The sequence below is a fragment of the Bufo bufo genome, chromosome 5 (assembly GCF_905171765.1).
Source record: "Bufo bufo chromosome 5, aBufBuf1.1, whole genome shotgun sequence".
NCBI lineage: Eukaryota > Metazoa > Chordata > Amphibia > Anura > Bufonidae > Bufo > Bufo bufo.
In genome coordinates, this window is record NC_053393.1 from 429,963,874 (window position 1) to 429,987,935 (window position 24,062).

Sequence of the window (24,062 nt, forward strand, 5' to 3'; positions counted from 1 at the left end):
ACTAACTTTTAGCCCCCTTAGGGACTAGAACCCTTGTCCCATTCACCCTGATAGATCTCTATCAGGGTGAATAGGAGCTCACACTGTCCCTGCTGCTCTGTGCTTTGTGCACACAGCAGCATGGAGCTGAACATGGCAGCCAGGGCTTCAATAGCGTCCTGGCTGCCATGGTAACCGATCGGAGCCCCAGGATTACACAGCTGGGGCTCCGATCGGAGGAGCAGGGGAGAGGGGATCCTGTGGCCACTGCCACCAATGATTAATACTGGGGGGGGGGGGGGGTGGGGGGGGGGGGGGAGGCGCACTGCGCCACCAATGTTTTTACTATTGGGATTGGGATGGGGTGGGGGGCGCACTGCGCCACCAATGAGTAATACTGGGGGGCTTGGGGGGGGGGGGCGCACTGCGCCACCAATGTTTTTACTATTGGGATGGCGGTGGGGGGCGCACTGTGCCACCAATGATTAATACTGGGGGGCTTGGGGGGGGGGGGAGGCGCACTGCGCCACCAATGAAGAGAAGTCTCTCAATCATTCATATACAGGAGGCGGGAGCTGGCTGCAGAATCACATAGCTGTCTCCCGACCTCTGAGCGGTAGCTGCGATCCGCGGCACCTAAGGGGTTAACTACCGCAGATCGCAGCTACAGCTCATAGAGGTCGGGAGCCGGCTATGTGATTCTGCAGCCAGCTCCCGCCTTCTGTATATGAATTAATGAAAGACTTATCTTCATTGGTGGAGCGGTGGCCACAGCCCCTCCCCTCCTCTTATCTTCTCTCCTCTCATTGGCGGCAGCAGCAGCACAGGGGGAGGAGACACTGCTTCCTTCTCCCCTGTGCTGCGGAGGGAACACAGAGCGCTGAGAGCAGCGCGTTCTGTGTTCCCCATACGTTATCGGTATATCGGCAAAATAGATGCCGATACCGATAACGGTCAAAATCCTCAATATCGGCCGATAATATCGGTAAAACCGATAATCGGTCGATCCCTACTGTTAAGGAGAACCTGTCACCACAAAATACAGTACAACCTGTAGGCAGCATGTTATAGAACAGGAGGAGCCGAGCAGCTTGATATATAGTTTTATAGGAAAAGTTTCAGTAAAACTTGTAATTTATACATTTATAGCTCTGCTTTTTCTGACTTCAGTTGTACACGGGGGAGGTTTTATTAATTGATAGTATTCCCTGTATGTGTGTGTGTGTGTGTGTGTGTATATATATATATATATATATTATATATATAATATATATATATTAGTTAGGCAGTTATAACACCTCCCCCATGTACAACTGAAGTCATAAAGAAGAGAGCTATAAATGTATAAATTACAAGTCTTACTGAATCCTTTCCCACAAAACCATTATATCAATCAGCTCAGCTCCTCCTGCTTTATAACATGCTGCCTGCAGATTGCATTCTATTTCCTGCTGACAGGTCACCTTTAACCCTTTCGCTACCAGCACCGTACATGTACGGCGAGTGGCGTAACGGAAAATAGGGTCAAAATGGCCTTTTTTCATTGCTTCTCTTACCCAAAAAAATGTAATAAAATGTGATCAAAAAGTCATGCATACTCCAAAATAGTATCAATAAAAACTACAGATTATCCCGCAAAAATTGAGCCCCTAAACAGCTCAGTTGACATAAGTATAAAAAAAAGTTATGGGTGTCAGAATATGGTGATGTAAATATATATATTTTTTTTATCAAAGTTTACATTTATTTTTACACTATGTAGACACAAAAAACCTATACATATGGGGTATTGTTGTAATCGTTCTGACCCAGAGAATGAAGGGCATGGGTCAGTTTCGCTGCAAGCGAAAGGCCGTGGGAACAAAACCCGTAAAACGGTGGAGAAATTGCATTTTTTTTTTACCGCTTCCCACTACATTTTAATGGTGGCATTAAAAAGTACAACTTGTCCTGCAAAAAATAAGCCCTCATACAGCTATGTGAATGGAAATATAAAAAAAGTTATGGCTCAAGGAAGATGGGGGAAGAAAAATAAAAACGCAAAAACAAACAAAAAATAAATAAAAAATTCCGGTAGTGAAAAGGTTAAGGTGTCTATACACCTTCAATAGCAGTCAGCTGAACGCTAACCTGGCAGTCTGTCCCAACCCCCTGTACACATGCTGTACATGTGTTTTTTTTCAATAGGGAGCAAAAAAAGCCGCTTGACACGTCTGGTGGCAGCCTATCTCAGAAGAGAACAAAAGGATGAAGTGTTGAAATTCATCTTCCCTGATCCATCCCCCCTCCTACATCCAGGGAGGGTCGGTAGCTTCCCATACATATTAGCTTGGAGAGCAGTCTTGCTAGGTTCAGGCAACAACAGACTGATGTGTATGGGGGCCTTTAGTGAAGAAGGGGGTGAGTTAAAGGGAATGTTCACGTTGATGAAGGTAAACTACAGCAAACTAAACAATGACCAGCTGGGACCACTCATGTCAAATATACGTTTTTGAATGTTTCAGAGGCATCATGTAGTTGCCCCAATTTAAAGTGTGGCGATCCTATTACGGGTGCACTCTAAATTTGTACCCAGGGCCACCAACAAACTTGATGATTAAAAAATGTTTTTCTACTTTGCTTTTATTATAGCACAAACCTTGTGTTAGTAGTAGCAAGGGCAGCGAAGCAATGAAAAACATGAATTTCCGAGCCAAGTTTTTATTTACTTTTATGTTGGCCGAAGAGAAATGTTCCACTGGAACTAAAATGGCTTTTCGCCGGCTGACCCAAGGATTCTGAGCGATTTTGTATTTTATATCAGCTGCTGGCAACAGTAAAAAGCATCTGCTCCTCTTTAAATATAGTCGGAGCCCATTTCACCATTGCTAAATGTCAGATAAAGGGATGTCTGGATCACGTCAACCACTTTTTCGATGAATGTCTGCCAGGTGATCACTTGATTGCCATAGCTACTAATTCTGAAACCCCTAACTGACAGCTGGAAAAAGCTGCAACTGGCCATTCATTTCTCCTGTAGTATTGCAATCCTGCCATTCATGTGTATGGTTTGCTATGATATGTACATGGATTGACCAGGTCTGGCAGAACAACAGCCGTTCTGGTGAGGGATCCCTTCCCCTCCCTGTCACTTATAATGTCCTTATGCCTAAGCCTTTTAAAATGGTGATCTTATTCAAAGCCAATTTATTGAATTCTGTGTATTAATTGGTGATTTCCCAAACATTTTGGCTGCAAGGAAATCTAATTCCTATCTGATGCAGAATATAGACCATTTTAGCAGTGGCCTTCAATTCTCACAAGGGATGTCATGTTGGCCCAACATCAGCCTTCTCGATTAAAATTTCAGGACTTGACCTTGTACAGCTCCATGTATACACGTTGTAATCAGTGGTACACATGGGTCAGGAGACATATTAGAAAGGTGCACTGCATTCTGGTTGCTACCTATGGGGCATGATTGTCACATTAGGTAGGGAACAGTGTAGCCCTAAATGCCATCCAGACCACTCTCCCTGCCTACTTGGACAATCTGCCCTAAATAGCGGCCCCCAGCTGGGCGATGGTCCCTAGCTTAAGTGCACAGGACCTAATCTGGGTAAAGGGGTAGTCACCGATAAAGAACGCACTCTACATATATAATTCTAAAAATGTAGATACTTTATTATGATGCACAATTAAAACATGAATATAATGTATTGACACACACCACAGATGAGGCACCAAATACGTGGTCAAAAATGACACAATAATAGCGGCAAGATATAATCAAGTAAGGCAGGACATACATCCAAATTTATGTATAAAACTGCACACACAAATGGTACAGATCCTGTATGGTGACTCCTCAGGAAGCACAACGCGAAACATGTGTTGGGGTTGTTTTAATCACGCATCATAATGAAGTATCTTAATTTTTACAATTTTATATATGTAGAGTGCGTTCTTTATCGGTGTCACTAGTTTGGTATATGCATCTACGTTGTTTCCAACGGGCCCTATGTTTATGGGTGTAAAGGAGTAGTCAGACAAACCAGGTCAAAAACGGAGAGTCGTGTCACAGAACCTAAGAAGGGACAATACGCTGGGTCAAATACCAAGCATACGGAGGCGAGGTCACAAACAGGCAGCAGGTCAGAGATCCAGAATCCAGAGAGCATACAACAAAGTTTGTGAGGCACAAAGACCAATCGCAGGCAACTGTGGGCAATAGTTGCTCGTTCATTGTGCTTGATTGGCCCAGGTTTCCTGCTCCCTGATAAGCCGGTCAGCCCCACTGCCTGCTGTGATGGTTGCCAATGTAATGGAGTGACTCCCCCAGGGTCGCATTAGAGAGGCCGGACCTGCCGCAAGAGTTCAGCTGGGTAAGTACATAGCAATGATTTTATGAAAGTTCAGGACCCTTTTAATGGTGACTGGTAGTTAGTTTTAGCAGGTAGGTGACATTAATGGTAGGGTTGGATTGGAAAATAGTACATATACACTCACCTAAAGAATTATTAGGAACACCTGTTCTATTTCTCATTAATGCAATTATTTAGTCAACCAATCACATGGCAGTTGCTTCAATGCATTTAGGGATGTGGTCCTGGTCAAGACAATCTCCTGAGCTCCAAACTGAATGTCAGAATGGGAAAGAAAGGTGATTTAAGCAATTTTGAGCGTGGCATGGTTGTTGGTGCCAGACGGGCCGGTCTGAGTATTTCACAATCTGCTCAGTTACTGGGATTTTTTAACGCACAACCATTTCTAGGGTTTACAAAGAATGGTGTGAAAAGGGAAAAACATCCAGTATGCGGCAGTCCTGTGGGCAAAAATGCCTTGTGGATGCTAGAGGTCAGAGGAGAATGGGCCGACTGATTCAAGCTGATAGAAGAGCAACGTTGACTGAAATAACCACTCGTTACAACCGAGGTATGCAGCAAAGCATTTGTGAAGCCACAACACGCACAACCTTGAGGCGGATGGGCTACAACAGCAGAAGACCCCACCGGGTACCACTCATCTCCACTACAAATAGGAAAAAGAGGCTACAATTTGCACGAGCTCACCAAAATTGGACTGTTGAAGACTGGAAAAATGTTGCCTGGTCTGATGAGTCTCGATTTCTGTTGAGACATTCAAATGGTAGAGTCCGAATTTGGCGTAAACAGAATGAGAACATGTATCCATCATGCCTTGTTACCACTGTGCAGGCTGGTGGTGGTGGTATAATGGTGTGGGGAATGTTTTCTGGGCACACTTTAGGCCTCTTAGTGCCAATTGGGCATCGTTTAAATGCCACGGGCTACCCGAGCATTGTTTCTGACCATGTCCATCCCTTCATGACCACCATATACCCATCCTCTGATGGCTACTTTTAGCAGGATAATGCACCATGTCACAAAGCTCGAATCATTTCAAATTGGTTTCTTGAACATGACAATGAGTTCACTGTACTAAAATGGCCCCCACAGTCACCAGATCTCAACCCAATAGAGCATCTTTGGGATGTGGTGGAACGGGAGCTTCGTGCCCTGGATGTGCATCCCTCAAATCTCCAACTGCAAGATGCTATCCTATCAATATGGGCCAACATTTCTAAAGAATGCTATCAGCACCTTGTTGAATCAATGCCACGTAGAATTAAGGCAGTTCTGAAGGCAAAAGGGGGTCCAACACCGTATTAGTATGGTGTTCCTAATAATTCTTTAGGTGAGTGTATATCTATAGCCAATAGCTTCTTATTTTCCATTCTGCTCTTATAAGGCTAGGTCTACACGTGTTTTATAATGGTAGTCTATGGTGTCGCACTGCGACATGCTGTGACTGCGACGGTTGTACAAAAATCCATCTTGAATGGGGTTTTTTTTGCGACTGTCGTGTCGCAGTCGCAGCATGTCGCAGTCTGACACCCTAAAATACCATTATAAAAATTGGCGTGTGACAAATGTCGTTGTGTAGACCTAGCCTAAGGCCAGGTCTACACGACGACATTTGCCGCGCGACACACAGGGCACAACTACACTGCAACATGTGTCACTCGACATTGTTGTCGCGCGACAATTTTTATAATGATAGTCTATGGTGTCGTGTAGACCTAGCCTAAGGGTTGTTCCTTGGTAGTCAAGAAATGACTTAATAATAAAGCATGACTGATTATGAAGAGCATCTTTTTTAGAATATCTGTACCATTTGTGAACAATAGGGGGTGTTGGACGTGGATAATCCCTGTAAATTCTTGAAAACCTTTGTAACTAACAGTTTAATTTTTACCACTATTTAACTTCACAGAAACGCTTGATTCACTTTTCTATTAATATTTTGCTAGTCCTTTAGGTCAGTGCATATTTCTTGAGTTTCTTAGAAGCTTCTGTCAGTTTTTGTGAAAATCCATGCAGTGCGCAAGTACAAAGTTCAACCAACCACAAAGGACAAAATGTGATATAAAATAACTGCGGTGCCCCGAAAAGACATCGTGTACCCTGGGAGAGCCACAGGGAATGTCACGAAAGACTTTGTGTAATAGGTGAACCATGGTGGCACAATGTGTCCCTTTCGTCATGAGGATGGCTATGAATTCATCACTTCTAGATAACCTTGGTACTTTCTTGGTTTCTTTATACTACTCATAAACTAACTGTACTTCTGATGGAGCAGCACTGATGTTTTTTTAATATTTGCAGTCATGAAATATTTCTTTGGTATGTTATATTATCCTGTACATAGAGGGAGGAATGTATTAAAGGGGTTTTCTCACCTGGAACATTGGTGACCTATCGCTAGGATATGTCGCGAATGTCACATAATGTCTGGGACCTGCACCTATCTCTAGATCGTAGCTCCCAAAGAAAATAGGAACGCACTGTGCTTGATTGGCTGCCCCCCATTCATTTCTATGGGCGTGCCGAAAGAAGCCGAGCGAGAGGTGGGACCCATATCGCTAGAATATTCCATGCCACCAATGTTCCAGTGGGACAATCCCTTTAAAACTGGCATTTCTGCATCAGTCTTAATAACAAACCCCACAGGCGTACAATATGTCAGAATTACTGAGAATGAATAATCCTGGTGCATCGTCTGGGGTTCTGTGCGCCAGAAAATGAAATCTATGTCAGCAAGGACGCAACGTAAAATTCTGACTTCTGTACGGTGGAAAACTGCTGTACAAAGTCCATACCTTCTCCTCATATTTTGCATTGGTGTTGTCTGGATGATACATATCCAGTGTCTCACAAGTGCATCTGATATTCTGGTCATATGAAATTCTATTTTTAAAATAATTATTGCTGTTGTTCATTTTATTTTTTTCTTGTGGCTCACTATATAGAAATGGAGGTCTCACGGGACACTCTTGGGGCCAGGTTTGTACTTTACCTTGTTCCCAATAATCTGCCCATGTAAGGGTTGCCCGTACATGATGCGTTCCAGAAGCATGATCTGCCTGCAGATTACCATTAGTTGCCGGCTTGCACCCGTACTTGCTGGGCCGCCCCTGTCCATGATATTCGAAACAATGGTATGTACAGGTGCGGCCTGGCAATTACCGTTAATCCACCTGCAGATCCCACTGCCGGATTGTGTCTCTTAGATAGGCCTTAACTAGTGAACTGGTGGTCTGCTATCTGCTAAAATGTGTCAGAGGGTCGATTGATTGATTTTTGCTGGGTATTTCTTTTATTTTTTAACTTGCCTGATCAGTAGCCCATCATTACTGCTTATTCCTGTGCTCACCCAAGCTAATTATAAGTTTACAGATTGGTTTGAAGTTAATTGAGTAACTCAACCAACCTTTTCAGGGTTACCCTTTAATTAGGTCTATGCTTTGAATTGGCAGAAGAAGCAAATATGTCACATCTCGGTGCGTGCTAAATGCAGCCTACGCCCAGATGAAACTACTGAGATGCACATAACTGAGAGTTTCATTTTGAAAAGATTGTATTTTCCCGTCTAGTCATCCGCTGATGAGAACAACCCCTGCTAGTCTTCAAGCTTGGGGAAAAAGGCTCATTATATAAGCTATGTATTATAGTACTAGTACTTATTATACTAGTATACCTTAGGCTGAAAATGCTTTACAGGTTCATAATATGTGAGGTCTCAGATATTCTCTGCTTAAAGGGGTTATCTCATCAGCAAATGGCATTTATCATGTAGACAAAGTTAGTACAAGGCCCTTACTAATGTATTGTGATTGTCCATATTGCCTCCTCTGCTGGCTTCATTCACTTTTCCCTCAGATTATACACTGCTTGTATCCAGGGGTTACAACCACCGCTGCAGCGCTGATACGAGGTGGCCGGGGTGGGAGCTGCTGCGCATGCAAGCCTATGTGTGCTACCACAATCCTGGCCACCAAAGAGGTTGGCGCCTTTTCCTGTAGTATGCAATCACGACCACAACGGCTGGACTGGAGTGGTCGTAAGCCCTGGATATGAGCAGTGTGTAATGCAATGGAAAAATGAATCAAGCCAGCAAAGGAGGCAATCTGGACAATCACAATACATTAGTAAGTGCCTTGTATTCACTTTGTCTACATTATAGATGCCATTTGCTGAAGTGAGACAACCCCTTTAAGGAACTGGACTACCTAACTCTGAGGGTCAAACATTTATTAGACTACAGAAGATGTGCTTAGTTACAGGAAACAACTAAATCTACTAACAACTTAAAAAAGTAAGATTAGTAGTAGATTTTTCTTTATATTATAGCTGTAGGGCTCTTGTGTCCGTAAATAATAACTGAAAAGTCTGATCTGGCCACCTTGACTACTTATCATAAGATGCATAGGCTGAGTTCACATCAGCGTTCAGCCTTTCCGTTCTCCTGCTCAGTTATAGGAGCAGGAGAACGGAAAGGACGGATTCGGACCATAACTGAGCCGAACGGAGCCTATGGACCCCATAGACTATAATGGGGTCCGTTAGGTTTCCGCTCAGAAGATGATTTTGGAGCGGAGACTAAAGTCCTGCATGCACAACTTTTGTCTCCGCTCTAAAATAATCTTCTGAGCGGAAACCTAACGGACCCCATTATAGTCTATGGGGTTCGTAGGCTCCGTTCGGCTCAGTTATGTGCCGAATCCGTCCTTTCCGTTCTCCTGCTCCTATGACGGAGCAGGAGAACGGAAAGGCTGATGATGCATTATGTGAACTCGGCCTAAAGTGTACCCACAATGAATGAATTCAAAACCAAAAATCTCCAGCACTCTGTAAAAAGCTTCACTTCTTTATTGGAAAATCCATAAAAACATAAAAACATTTTGTACAACAATTAAAAAAACAATACCTACTCGTTTCAGACTTAGTATCACTTGTCCTTAAAGAGGTTGTGCAAGAATTGGGGGGGGGGGGGGGGGGGGGGGGGTGTTGGGAAAAAAAACCTATTCTGCCGGACCCGTAAAGGAAAGATGACATACCTGCTGCCTGGCGCCAGCTCCCTGCTCCTTCTGCAGGCCTCATCTGGTTTGACATCGCCACAACCAATCACTAGATGCGGCGGTGTCCGGTTCCCCTTGCATCATGTGACCATTTGTCATGACGCAAGAGGAGCCTGACACTACCGGATGTTGGCATCGCTGGAGCCAAACGGAGCATCGCTGGCCTACAGGGGAGGGTGCGGGGAGCCGGCACTAGGAAGCAGTTAAAGGGGATTTAGACAGGATGATGTAACAGCTGATTGTGAGCTGCTCGTTCAGTGAAGGACTCCTCTGTATTTACACGCAGTGATCGCCTTCACAGTAGCGATCCCTCTTCCTCATACAAATTTATGGTTTCTGAGCAGCAGAATGATATTTAAGCCACACGATCTGCTGCCTAGCCATGATCGGTGGTGCCTGCACGAGCGACAGGATCACCCCATGAACGAGCGTTTCGCGTTCGCAGGAATGGTCGTTCCCGATAATCTGCCTTATTCTCAGGCTGTCTAAATGCCCCCCCCCCACACACACACACATCTTGCACAAACCTTTTAATCATGGTATACAGTTTTTTTTTTTTTTTTTTGTACAAAACAAACTCCTAGAACAAATATAACATAATAAAATATAACATAATAACATATATATTATATTTTTGGTGGGACAGTTAACAAATGATTTTATTACATGGGCTTCTCCAGTACTCATCGATACGATCTCCTTAGGCCCCTTTCACACGGGCGTCATATTTTTCGCCCGGATAAGAGGCGGGTGCGTTGCGGGAAAATGCGTGATTTTTCCACGCGAGTGCAAAACATTGTAATGCGTTTTGCACGCGCGTGAGAAAAAACGGCATGTTTGGTAACCAAACCCGAACTTCTTCACAGAAGAACTCCTCCAAGATCGCCTAAATCGCCTCCCAGAGGCGAGGCTAAGTGCCCCCCCCCCCCCCCACCAGCGCCGCGCTTTGCGGCAAACACCCCCGATCCTCCTCTCGCCCGCATCCGAAATCCCACGCAGGCTCAGTGCCGGCGATTGCCTGCGTGATGATAAGACGACTGAGGGCAACAGCTTCAACAGCGTCACTGGGCATGCGCCGATCCCAGTGACGTGTTCGCTGTTTCCTCAGCCAGCTGGGATCGGCGCATGCTGGGATCGGCGGGCACGGCACTTCAGAGGGGCACTTCAGAGGGACATATGGAAATAAGGTACTTTATTACACATGGATTCATACAAAAAATTTTTTGCTAATATGATACTGACAGATTCCCTTTAAAGACTTTTTAGGTACATATTGCACGCATTGTGCTATCGCCATACAGTACTGGCAAATATTTAATAATTGCAACAATGGTATTGTAGTCCATGTAACTAGTACTAAATACTGTTGCTTCTGCTTAAAGAGGACCTGTCACCAAAAAACGCAGTGCAATCTGGCAGCGCCATGTTCTAGAGCAGATTGATTATATAGTTTTGTTGGAAAAGATTCAGTATAACTTGTAATTTTTACATTTGTATCTCTGCTTTTTTCGTAGCCCTGTGAAGTACTATTGGTACCAGTGAGTGACAGCTGTCTCTCTATGCACACTTATACACACAATGCTATCAATCACTGATAACCCCTTCCTCCTGTACCGATAGGTATTCCCTGGAGACAGAAAAAGCAGATATATAAATGCATAATTTACAGGTTTCGTAGAAAAATCTATATCTTTCTGCTCAGCTTCTCCTGCTCTATAACATGGTGCTGTCAGATTGCATTGTATGTTGTGGTAACAGTTCCTCTTGAGTCTGTCTGGAGCCTGTATCCATCCTCCTCCTTAGTAGACCATCTCTGCTTTTGCTACTTGCTCTACCATGTTCAAATGAGGTCAGAGCAAGACAGATTTTTTGGATTCTTTATTTATATACAATGCATCTAGCTGATGAGATGTATTTTTATTAGTCTATTACCAATTGGTTCTCTGGACTATGTTCATTGTTTTATGTTATTTCAATCAATCAAATTGGAATAATAATATGCGTGAATAAAAGACTTGCAATGTGAACGGGATGTTATTGCAGTGAATATCATGCGAGAATAACATAGGGTTGTTGTTTTTATTTATTTTTGTTTCACCTTGCTGAACACTTGTGAGGTTTAGCGCTATTATAAAGGAGTCTGGTATTGTCCAATTAAAAAGAAATCTGGTTGTTTTGATAATTTCCCCTATTATAATTCCTTTTTGTTTGCAAAGACATTTATGAGAGGTCACAGATGGTACTATCTGTTTAATTACAGTGAAAAGAGAAGTGATTCTTTTATGATTTGCATGTACTTTCCCTGTTCATGGTTTCGGTTAGATGGCGAGGCACCGTGATGTTATCACTATTTATATCGGTAGAATTGGGCCTTGGCTTTTCTCGCTTCTTACATACATATTGTAATGGGGGAATAATGAAGTGATTTACAGAGAAGCTGCTTACAGTCAGATTTACTGCTTGTCAAAGACCTGGCTGCAAATGACCTAGATCTATGACAGAGACTCGCCAAGGGCTCTTGCGATGACAAAGTGCAAGCGAAAATGTTGAAGATGAAAGATTATTCATGTAGGAACCAAAGATAAATAAAAAAAAGATAGTTTGGTTCTGGAGAATTAGACCTAATGCACAATATCATGGGTGTAAAGTAGAACTGGCTTAGTTGCCCATAACAACCAATCAGATCTCGCCTTTCATTTTCCAAAAGAGCTGTCAAAAATGAAAGGAGGAATCTGATTGGTTGCTATGGGCAACTAAGCCAGTTCTACTTTACACAAGTTTGATAAATCTCTTCCCATATCGCTAAGCATAAGAGTAAGAAGATCTAATACAGCCCCCTAGCAAAACGTAGGACCCCCCTGCCAAACATTCCCAGGCGCCACCATTAGTCAGCAGGGCCACCATAGCTGGGTTTGATACTACTGTGCCGACTGTAGTTCTGCTTTATCTATAGCTAAATCTGAGGGAGTTTCCAGCTGTTTGTTGGATAAATGTTTAAAGGAAATGTGTCGCCAACAATTTTATCTGCCAGATAAAACCGGATAGTAACACATCTCCTTTTTTCTGATTACAGATTTAGTTATTTTATTTGCTGAACATTATTATGGGGGCGGCCATCTTGCCTGTGCTGTTCTTAACAGCATTTAGAAAGCATTAAGAAAATTGCTTTACGGCAACCCCATGGTCCATAAACGCAATGGACAGGAGGGGACCTCATTGACTTCTATAGGAGAGTTTTCTAGGCATGCTCTGTGATCTGTACAGAGGTCATTGTACAAGGAAAGAATAGATAAGCTTTGATAATCGCATATTGTGAATGGTGGATCCTGTCTTAACTATACACAGAGGTGATCTCATTACAGGCAGAATTAGAATGACAGATTAGAAGATAACTTCAATAAAGTTATCTGTACAGACCAATAAATGATGACTATTATTAGCTTAGTGGCCAGTGCGAAAACGGCAGGATTCTATGGTTTCTGAGTAAATATAGATATTGACATAGAAAATTCAAATTTCATCAAAGAATTTTAAAAAATATGTTAAACATAATTTTAAAAGTAGGTCAGTTTCTTGATAACATGTTCCCATTTATGGTTCAATAAGATTTTATTATTATTATCTTTTACAATCCTAAAAGAACATCACAAATTGCAGTTTACATACCGCATACAAGGATACATTGCGACATGCAATCGTAAACAGCAGTACAGCATCAAGGACAAGGTATAAGCATGTATCTGTATAACAAACAATCAGCTGACATAAAGTCAGCGGAAACAAAGGCCCTGAAGGGCTTAATAAGGCCTCAAACAAATGATGTATAGGCCAATAATTCTAGACAAACTTGACATAAAAGGGGGGGGGGGGGGGAGACAGGGGAGACATCATAGGGCATAACTAGAGAATAGCTAGGTACTATTAAGGAGGAGAATCAGGGAGTACCCCAGATGCCACCCAAACCGAGAACGAAGTAGATGCTCTAAACCTGGACCATGGCTCCCAACTCCTAAGAAACGCCAGAATCTTCTTGTGATCAGAGGCACACATCTCTTCCCTGTGTATCAGCGCATCCAGTGCAGAGGCCCAAGTGATCCTTTTCAAACTCTCAGTTGACTTCCAATTGCGTGGGATATTTTGCCTCAAGGCCAGCATAAAGAGCCGCAATGAACCTTTTTTAACATGTGAGATCCGCCCCGGGAAAATAGATAGCAGAGCGATGGAAGGGGAAAATGCTATGGAGGCCCGGAATAGAAAATTATAAAGCTTGAAGACCTCTATCCATAATGGGTTAAGCCTCGGACATTCCCACCATATATGGGCCATGGTCCCCCTAGCGCTATGGCATCGCCAACATAGTTCAGAAACCGAGGGGTAGAACCGATGCAATTTCTCCGGTGTCCGATACCATCTGGTAAGTATTTTATAATTGAGTTCTTGTAAATTACACGATATAGAGATCTTATGCGTAAGAAGCAAAGAACGTTTCCATTGATCCCCAGTAAATGTTTCACCCAATTCCGTCTCCCAATCAAGCATAAACTTGAGTTTGGGGTAGGAATCTCCAGATTGGCTGCCCTCAGTCACCTCGGTGTTCAGCATGGTATAAAGTAAGGAAATAGCTTGGCAAGGGGCCGCCTGAGCAACACATAGCTTTTCAAAATCCGTTAGAGATGTGTGGGACTGCAAACCAGGCATCAGAGAACCAACAAATCCCCTGAGCTGAAAATAGAGGAACTATCTTCCAGGAGATGGTGGGAGTATGTGCGATAGGTCCTCGAGAGGGCGTATCCCAGTAGAAGAACAGACGTCTCTCAGTCTGACAGTAGATGTGTGGTTAGTTCGAAAGGCGGGCACCTGCCTTAGTCCCATAGGTAAATCTGGATGATCAGTGAGCATTGAGGGGGACCTGGGATCTTAGCCAAATTTAGTTTAGGTGCAAACTTTATCCATGAGGCGGCTAAAGTAGGGAGGAGCATATCAGATTGGGCATGCGGAAGGTTGCATAGGGAGTTAGGGGGCAGCCAAAATATGCCTGTTGCAAGGTGGGGATTCGTAACATGCTCAATTTCTACCCACATCTTAGTATTCTTATTGTGAAAAAGATCTAAGACGCAGTTCAAAACTGCAGCCCTGTAATAAGTCAAAAAGTTAGGTAAACCTGTCCCTCCCTCTAATTTAGGGCGAGTCAAAAGACTATGGCCAAGCCGAGCTCTGGACTGATTCCACACGAATTGAGAAGCCAAGCGCCGGAGGCGAGTAAAGTAGATCAGGGGGATTTTACATGGAATAGTTTGAAATAAATAGAGCAGGCGCGGTAATATGTCCATTTTAAGGGTATTAATTTTACCAAACCAAGAGATTCGTAGGGGCAACCATTTTTGAAGGCTCTCTGTAATGGATTTGAGGAGAGGAATATAATTCAGTTTAAATAGGTGTGAGGGATTGGCAGGTATGTGAACTCCCAAATATTTGATAGAATCTTCCGCCCATTTAAAGGAGAAGGATTCTCCAAGGGATTGCACTTCCCTATGGGGAAGGTTAATATTCAGAATTTCGGACTTGTGTACATTAACTTTGAAGTTACTGACGCGTCCAAATATACCAAATTCCTTGAACAGACGGAAGGCCTATTCTGGGGGACGTAAGGTATAAAAGCAAGTCGTCTGCAAACAACGATAACTTTATGTTCGGTTTGTCCGATCCGAAAACCTTTGATTGCTGTGTTTGCCCTAAGGGCATTGGCCAGGGACTCCATAGTCAGTATATATAAAAACGGGGACAAGGGACAACCTTGGCGTGTACCATTTCTAATCTGAAACGGTGAGGATAGAGTGCCATTGACCCGCACACATGCTGATGGTGTAGAATAAAAAGCCATGATACGCTGGAGCATCTTGACACCTAGGCCTAGGTGGGCTAGGGTTTTAGATAGAAACCTCCAGTCCACCCGGTCAAATGCCTTCTCGGCATCGATCGATAGAAGACATAAAGGTGATTTATATTGTCTAGCTCTGGCTATGAGCCCCAGGGACTTCAGAGTATTATCACGGGCCTCTCGGCCGGGGACAAATCCCACCTGTTCCTTATGAACACTGCCAGGGATGTGTGGGCGCAATTGCATGGCTAATATCTTAGCATACATTTTCAGGTCGACATTAAGAATCGAAAACATGTTCCCATTTAATGGTTTTTGACTCTTAAAAATCATGTGGAAATTGTTTATGTGGAGTAAGATTAGTAATGTAGTGTCTCTAGCTGAGATGCTCCTGTAAGCCAGTCTCACATGCCATCACATGACCATCCTCTTGGTGGTTATCTCTTGCTTTGTGAGACATCCAATAGACCAAACAACTGTTTATCTCCCCCTTTCTTTTCTGCTACTTTGACCGGGACACCACCTGTATCTGGCTGTCTATGTAGGGATGGTGTTTCTCATGCTCGGCAGCAGAACAGTTTCTCAGCAGCAGAGCTGCGTTGTGTGATGGCAGTGAGTAATTACAGAACTACTTTACACTTTGTAATAGAGTAGCATGTAGGCAGCAGAGAAGAGTGTCTGTGAGAGGAGCAAGGAATCATGGGAACTGGTAATCTTGCCCAGTGTATAAAAGCAAAGTTGTAACACAAAGCTTGGCAAGGTAATGAAAATGAAATACATTATAACTACTACTGATCTATGGTGGCATCATGTGGTGAGCACGCAGTACACATATGGCTGGTTTTCATTAGTTCAGAAAAGTCCTTTAATGTGCTGTATGTCTGTTATAAAGACCCGACTTCTTATAGCAAGTAGCTATGGAACTACATAGATTTCACCTGCCCTGCCCTCTTCATAGATTACTAGGCTAAACAACGTTATCAGCATGTTAAACTTTATCATAATGGACATTTCTTTCTGTTTGTGTTATTTTTGATTGATTAGTAAATCAATGGTTAACACAATGTATTATTTTTGCTCCCTTACCTCACCTGCAGTTATCTTTTGGTTTCTTCATATTTTTGATAGCTCATACTGAGTTACCATCTGCCACTTCTTATCATATGACTAGAAGAATCTGGAAAAATCATGACCTAATTCCTAAAATACTGTTATAAAAGCAAAATAGAGCAGATTTTTCTAAGTCATTAGTCAAGTTGACGATGGATGGCAACATATCAAAATGTTATGACATGAAAACATTCTCTTTTTAGTAAAGGCAGACAATCCTGGAATAAGACCCTTTAAGGCTACTTTCACACCTGCATTTGGTGTGGATCCGTCTGGTATCTGCACAGACGGATCCGCACCGATAATACAAACACTTGTATCTGTTCAGAACGGATCCGTTTGCATTACCATGAACAAAAAATTTTTTTTTTTTTTTGTTCATGATAATGCAAACGGATCCGTTTTGACTTACACTGAAAGTCAATAGGAGGCGGATCCGTTTTCAATTGCACCATATTGCGTCAGTGAAAACGGATCCGTCCCCATTGACTTACATTGTAAGTCAGGACGGATCCGTTTGGCTCCGCATCGTCAGGCGGACATCAAAACGCTGCAAGCAGCGTTTTGGTGTCCGCCTCCAGAGCGGAATGGAGACTGAACGGAGGCAAGCTGATGCATTCTGAACGGATCCTTATCCATTCAGAATGCATTGGGGCTGAACTGATCCGGTTTGGGCCGCTCGTGAGAGCCCTGAAACGGATCTCACAGGTGGACCCAGAAACGCCAGTGTGAAAGTAGCCTAAGGTTATTATTCAGGGGGCTGAAAGAAAAATCTTCATACAAGCTCTGGAACGTTTAACTACAGTGTTTAATGACCGTATGATAATTGTTCCTGATTGATGTAAATTTCCCTTGCATTCTGTTTTTTGCACAGTCATTTCATTATAATAACCATATTGTCACAGTTGTAATTCAGGATATTACACGCGGAGATATAGGTCGCTGTAGCTGGTGTTCTTAATTAATAGTTATTTGCAAATAGATGCATAGAGCCATAATCAGCATGGAGTATACTTCTTCCCAACATCTGGTGTTGGTTTATGGGATTAGTTATGAGCATAATGACTTTTACATGAATTTGACAGATGACTTCAATCCAACCCTTGGGTTGGGTTTCCATGTTCAGGTTATTGGATGTAGTTTTTTTGTAGGTTTTTGAAGTGTAGATCAAAAAATGAGAGTAAGTATAAAGAACAGATACTAACTTACCTTTTTTTTTATTTTTTTAAATCCGCTCCTAGTTTTAGCTTCAAAAGTTGCATCCAAAAACCTCAGCGTGGAAACCCAGCCTCGGCTGTCTTTCAAGGAAGATTGCTTTCCAACTCTGTATTCAGAGCCTTCAATTGCTTTGATTGCTGGAATAAAGAACCCCCAGCAGGAAGGTGGTTTGGAGCTTTAGTCCATGGTTTCCACGTACAGTTTTTTGAAGCCATAGCCAGAAAGGAATCGTGAACACGTATAAATAAAAAGCTAAGTCTTCTCCTCTGTTAGAATCCACTCCTGGCAGTGGCTTAAAAGACTGCAACAAATAAAATTAAACGTGGAAACCCAGCCTTATTATTCTAGTATGTGATTTATATAAAAATGATATACTAATAATTATTGTATATAATGTCATGGCAATCATGTCAGTTAACAAAGTTCTGTGAATGTCACAAACGATCCACATAAACACAACCAGAAGCTGAGCCCTTATCTTGGGTTGAAGGTTTAGTATTAGACCTGTCATTACATGTGCATTAAATGTAGTGCAGCCATAAATGTATGTAGACTACTTATTATCTGCCGTATTCCTTCTCTCTGCTGGTTTCTGCAAGTGTGGGATGTAAGAACGTAGTTGCAATCTTTACGCTGCCTTAACATCTGTGTCAGAAGCTCTGTTCTGGGCTCAAGTTGCACACAAGTTTTACTCGACTGACTTTAATGTACTGTTTTTTCCCCCCGCCTAATGGGCACCTGCCCATAAGATGTACCTAGGTCTTATAGGAGGAAAATAAGAAAAAATGTTTTTCATCAGACCACAGCTCAGATCCCCAATGTTAGGCCTCTTTCACACTACCGTTTTTTTTTTCCGTTTTGCGGTCCGTTTTTTGCGTTCCGTATACGGAACCATTCATTTCAATGGTTCCGCAAAAAAAAGGAATGTGTTCCGTATGCATTCCGTTTCCGTATTTCCGTTTTTCCGTTCCGTTGAAAGATAGAACATGTCCTATATTTGGCCGCAAATCACGTTCCGTGGCTCCATTAAAGTCAATGGGTCCGCAAAAAAAACGGAACACATACGGAAATGCATCTATTGAAAATGTTATGCCCAGCCCAATTTTCTCTATGTAATTACTGTATACTGTATATGCCATACGGAAAAACGGAACGGAAAAACGGAACCGAAACGGAAACACAACGGAAACAAAAAAACGGAAAAACGGATCCGTGAAAAACGGAACGCAAAACACTGAAATGGACATACTGTAGTGTGAAAGAGGCCTTAAACAGACCTCAGCTCAAAGCTCCATTTAGGCCCCCAATGTTAATCATATCTCAGCCCAGAGCCCTTATCAAACCTCAGCACGGACCCCCAATGTTAACCATACCCTCGGTCAGGCCTCTTCTTGTGATGTGACGTCGCACAGTATAAGGTCACAGAGCGCGCCAAGGTCACAGCACAGCATACGGCCAACGTAGACTAGGAAATTGTGAGTACTGATGCCCTACAGGAAGTGCTGTATTCACAGCTCCTGGTCCTCCTGTACTAATGAGAGTATTCACCCCATAAGATGCATTGACATTTTCCCCTCACCTGGGGGGAAAAATGCGTCTTATAGGGCGAAAAATACAGTAAGTTGCACGCAACACACAACTCGCCTGCTACCTGGCTGTGTTTTTACAGCCAAACACAACTCTAAAATAGCCGTGTAATGGCAAGTTGCACAGCAGTTGCATATTTTTTGTCTCATGACTCATGTAGCCCCAGAGGACCTGCAGAGAATTATCGATAGACCGAGGAAGATGCCACTTTCCCCGATAAGAAATATTACAAAGTTATATAGATGATCTTTATTTTTGCAACAGCCATATAAAAAATGAGGGGTAGGACTGGATATATGAAAAGAGGCCACATCTTGGTATAGTGAGTAGTCATAGTGAGTAGGTATAGTACAAGTGCAGAACAGTAAGAAATGGATTATTCTGATCCGCATGGGCCCCAAACCCCAACACTTGTTTTGCTACTGTTCCACAAGATGGCCTCAGAAGAAGAAAATAACAAAATGAACGTTAGGGCTTGGGGCCCATACTGGTCAGTATTGAATTATGTACTTCTAGCACTTGTATTATGTGCGTCTTGTTGACTATAGTACTGGTACCTTTAAGCCCTTTACTAAATGAACATGTGATTGTTTGCTATGGATAAATATTGGTAATATGAAGTGTGTTTATATATACTCTGTAAACCAGGTTGTGGCCGCTTTTCATGTATACAGTCCTACTCCTCATTTTTATGTTTGTTTATATGATTGTTGCAAAATGAAGATCATCTATTTTGCATTCTTTTTTATTTTGTGCCATGTTTAGTTTGATATATTTTTACTTCATTTGGTGCCTATTTTAATTATCATTTGGTAAAGGATTTGTGTATTCACATTGAGTCTTGATTTTTGCAAATAAAATGAAAGAATAATTCTTATACAAAGTAAGTTAGTCTACTTTCACACTCGCGTTTTGTCTTTCCGTTTGTGAGATCCGTTCAGGGCTCTCAAAAGCGGTCCAAAACGGATCAGTTTTGCCCTAAAACTTTTTCATTCTGAATAGAAAAGGATCTGCTCAGAATGCATCAGTTTGCCTCCGATCAGTCTCCATTCAGCTCTGGAGGTGGACACCAAAACGCTGCCTGCCGCGTTTTGCTGTCTGCCTGACGAAGCGGAGCCAAATGGATCCGTCCTTGCACACAATGTAAGTCAATGGGGACGGATCCGTTTTCTCTGAGCACAATCTGGCACAATAGAAAATGGATCCGTCTTGGCTATTTTAAAGATAATACAACCGGATCCGTTCATGATGGATGCATGCGGTTGTATTATTGCAACGGAAGCGTTTTTGCGGATCCAAAACGCTAGTGTGAAAGTAGCCTAAGGGTCCATTCACACGTCCGCAATTTCGTTCCGCATTTTGCGGGTCCGCAATTCCGATCCCGAAAAAAATGGAACATGTCATTCTTGTCCGCAATCGCGGACAAGAAAAGGCATTTTCTAGGAGAATGCCGGCGATGTGCGGTCCACAAAATGCGGAACGCACATCACCGATGTCCGTGTTTTGCAGATCCACGGATCCGTAGATCCGCAAAACACACACGGACGTGGAATGAAACAACAAGGCTATTTCTCAGTTTATTATTGACCGGACATTGTTAAGCTTCTTGGGGAGTGTGCCCATTTCTCAGCTGGTTTACTTTGGCACTTGAAACAAATTAAAATGTAAATTCACCTATTATAGAAAACTAGTTACAGTACATATAAAGAACACAGATTATACTGTATCTTGATTTTGTTGTTGCGGTCTTTTATACTTAAACAAGAAAAAATACTCAAGGAACTGTCTAAGGCCTAGTTCACACGAACGTTTTTTTGCGAGTGTACGGGCCGTTTTTTTGTGTTCCGTATACGGTACCATTCATTTCAATGGTTCCGCAAAAAAAACGGAATGTGTTCCGTATGCATTCCGTTTCCGTATTTTCGTTTTTCCGTTCCGTTGAAAGATAGAGCTTGTCCTATATTTGGCTGTAAATCACGGGTCGTGGCTCCATTCAAGTCAATGGGTCCGCAAAAAAAACGGAACACATACGGAAATGCATCCGTATGTCTTCCGTTTCCGTTCCGTTTTTTCTGAACCATCTATTGAAAATGTTATGGCCAGCCCAATTTTTTCTATGTAATACTGTACATGGCATACGGGAAAACGGAACGGAAACACAACGGAACTCAAAAACGGAACAACGGATCCGTGAAAAACGGACCGCAAAAAACTATAAAAGCCATACGTTCGTGTGAACTAGGCCTAAGTCCACATTGACATGGTCAGAATTTGTAAGTCAGAAGCACAGAAGAGGAACATACTGTATCTTTCCATTATAACTTATCTCTGTAGTTTGTGTTTCTGGCTATTACAAATACTGACCCAAAATACTGAGTGTGAAAGTGGCCTTGCCATTTACCTCCTTTCCTGACCAGACACACTGGGGGTCATTTATGATATACACCAATTTTTGGCATAGATCTGTCGCAGATTTGGTCGCAATGTGGATTTGTGGGTGAATCTGTATTTTTTTCTATATCCAGGAAAATGTTATAATAGGAGATGTCTGTTTTTCACATTTGTTTTTCATCTTTTAATAGTTAAAAGTGCAACTAAAGTATTTTTTACATTCATGTCCCCTTTCCATCACATTCATATGGGGGATATATGGGTTACAGCTATTTTGATTTTATGTTCTTTTTCTTTTCTATTTTAATATTTTTTTCGTTTTACTAGACCTTTGGTGAGCATTTAACATTACCGGTACATCTTTTTATTTTTTATTTTTTTTTATTCCTTTTTTTTCTTATGTAACTAGGGTTGACATATTAGCCCCAGTTATAGGGGGAATACAGTCCCCAGAGAGCTTGTACAGGGCTCTATAGCCTCACTGCAGAGCTTATCTGGGTCTGCTAAGGCACAGTAGCTCGTGCAGACACCCATCCCTTGGCAATCACGATTGCTTGGGCCAGAGTAAGAAGCGCATTGGCGCTTCCTGATCTGTATTTACAGACCTCATTAAGTGCTGTGTATACAGTGATGGGGAAGAAAGAGATGGTTAAAAAAACAGTCCTTGCCTTCTCTGTGGGCAGCGCTGCTGTCGCTGACAGTGGGCTTCCCACCTACGCTGTGCGATGCAACTGTGAAGTATGCAAGTATGTTCACAAATGTCCTTGCAGAGAAAAGTGACAACTACCTGGACATATATAGTCAACAGGCAGTCGGCAAGCGGTTAAACACTCAAACTTAAGGCTCTTTTACACGGATCAATGTGCAGGTAATTATCGGGAATGAGCTAAACGTTCCCGATAATTACATGGACATTGAGTGGAGGTGATGGCTGCTTTCACATGCAGCAATCGTCTCCTTTGTATGTGAATACATGATCGCTGCTGTAATCTCTCATCCCCATACAGATTCTTTGTTTGCGGCAGCAGATAACTGTTTACAGAGGATGGTGTGTTGCCGGAAAATGATTTTATGTGCCGCATAAACAATGAACTTTTACTCATTATATAAATAGATGCCCCAGAAATGTATCACGGGAGAATGCAAGGAGTTGCCAAAACAGACCTATCAGGAGGAGAGGATACAGGATCTCTTTAAGTTTACCGCATTGGCTTTCCATATGTAGCTTTAATCTGCACCCACCTCTTACCTATGGCACCGGTTTCCCAGAATTGCACAAAATTGTGTGACTAAATGTGGCAAGGTTGGTGGCATGCATGGCATGAAAAAAAGTAATTTGATCCTAGCAGCCTGCCCTAGAGTAACGTGGTAAAGTGTGCTATTGAGAAATACTCAACATCTATTTCCGTATTTTTCACGTAGCTAATGCTCTCATATCTGGAAGATAACCTTTCAGGAAGGAAACCCGGATAATACATATAAACGTCTGAACATGATTCTGTGTCTTTCAGGATGCCAGACAGAAGTTCCGCTCTGTGCTGACAGAAGCCACCCTGAAACTGGATGAGATGGTGAAAAAAATAGGAAAATCTGTGGAAGATTCCAAACCGTATTGGGAGGCCAGGAAAGTGGCCAGACAGGTATGTAACTACTAACTGGTGATACTGGGGTACCTGGAAATAATTAAAATAGATGGACTTTAAAATATATTGTCTTCTTTCACATCTAAATGTTAGGCAATTGTTTTAAGATGGAGAGTCTGGAGACCACCCATATAAATAAATGGGGTGCACACTTTCAGACACTAGCCGTCAAAAACCAATATGAATAGAAATGATCAAAAAAAAAAAAATATGAATTTTTTTTTTTTTTTTATAAAGTATAGTGAAGAATGCTGTGCCACCAGAGGTAAAAAAATTAAATAAAAACAGCCGCGGATGTTACAAATAAATACTACTTACCTCGCCAGTCCCCGGCCAATCCAGTGCATATGCCTCAGTGGTCCTAGTGATCTTTATTTTCACTACATGACTGCTGCAGTCAGAGTCCCTGCTGATCATGTGCAGTACAGCTGACATTACTGTTCAGCGATGGTAGCCATGAAGCCAGTAGTACAGAAATCACTGATTGGATGCAGTGGTCACTTGTTGGCTGCTAGTAAACAAAGACCAAGGGAACTGCCAGAGCATCTGCTTTGGATCCACTGCAGATTGGGATTGGATAGGTGAGTACTACTTTCTGTTTGATAACTCCTTTTAATCCCTCTGCACAACATGACGTACACATACCCCCTAGGTGTGCAGTGAATGTATGGAACAGACTCAGAAGGTGAGCCTTCTCTGGACATGCCGGGTACCAGCTGTATTGCACAACTGACACCCGCCTGCAGAGGCTGAAACCAACCGTTTAACCCCTCAGGAGCTGCCTTCAGTAGCAACTTTGGTATCGGTGTGGTTAGACAGAGGAAATGGGCTCCTTCTG

At 42.6% G+C, this 24,062-nt stretch overlaps 1 protein-coding gene across 1 annotated transcript in view; it reads left to right on the forward strand.

The window, feature by feature from the left end:
* SH3BP5 (SH3 domain binding protein 5) overlaps window positions 1-24,062 on the forward strand; it is an 81,273-nt gene that overhangs the window by 19,349 nt on the left and 37,862 nt on the right. The window contains exon 3 of the mRNA XM_040433477.1: window positions 23,093-23,221. Coding sequence (XP_040289411.1) covers window positions 23,093-23,221 — 129 coding nt within the window. The remainder of the gene's footprint in view (window positions 1-23,092; window positions 23,222-24,062) is intronic.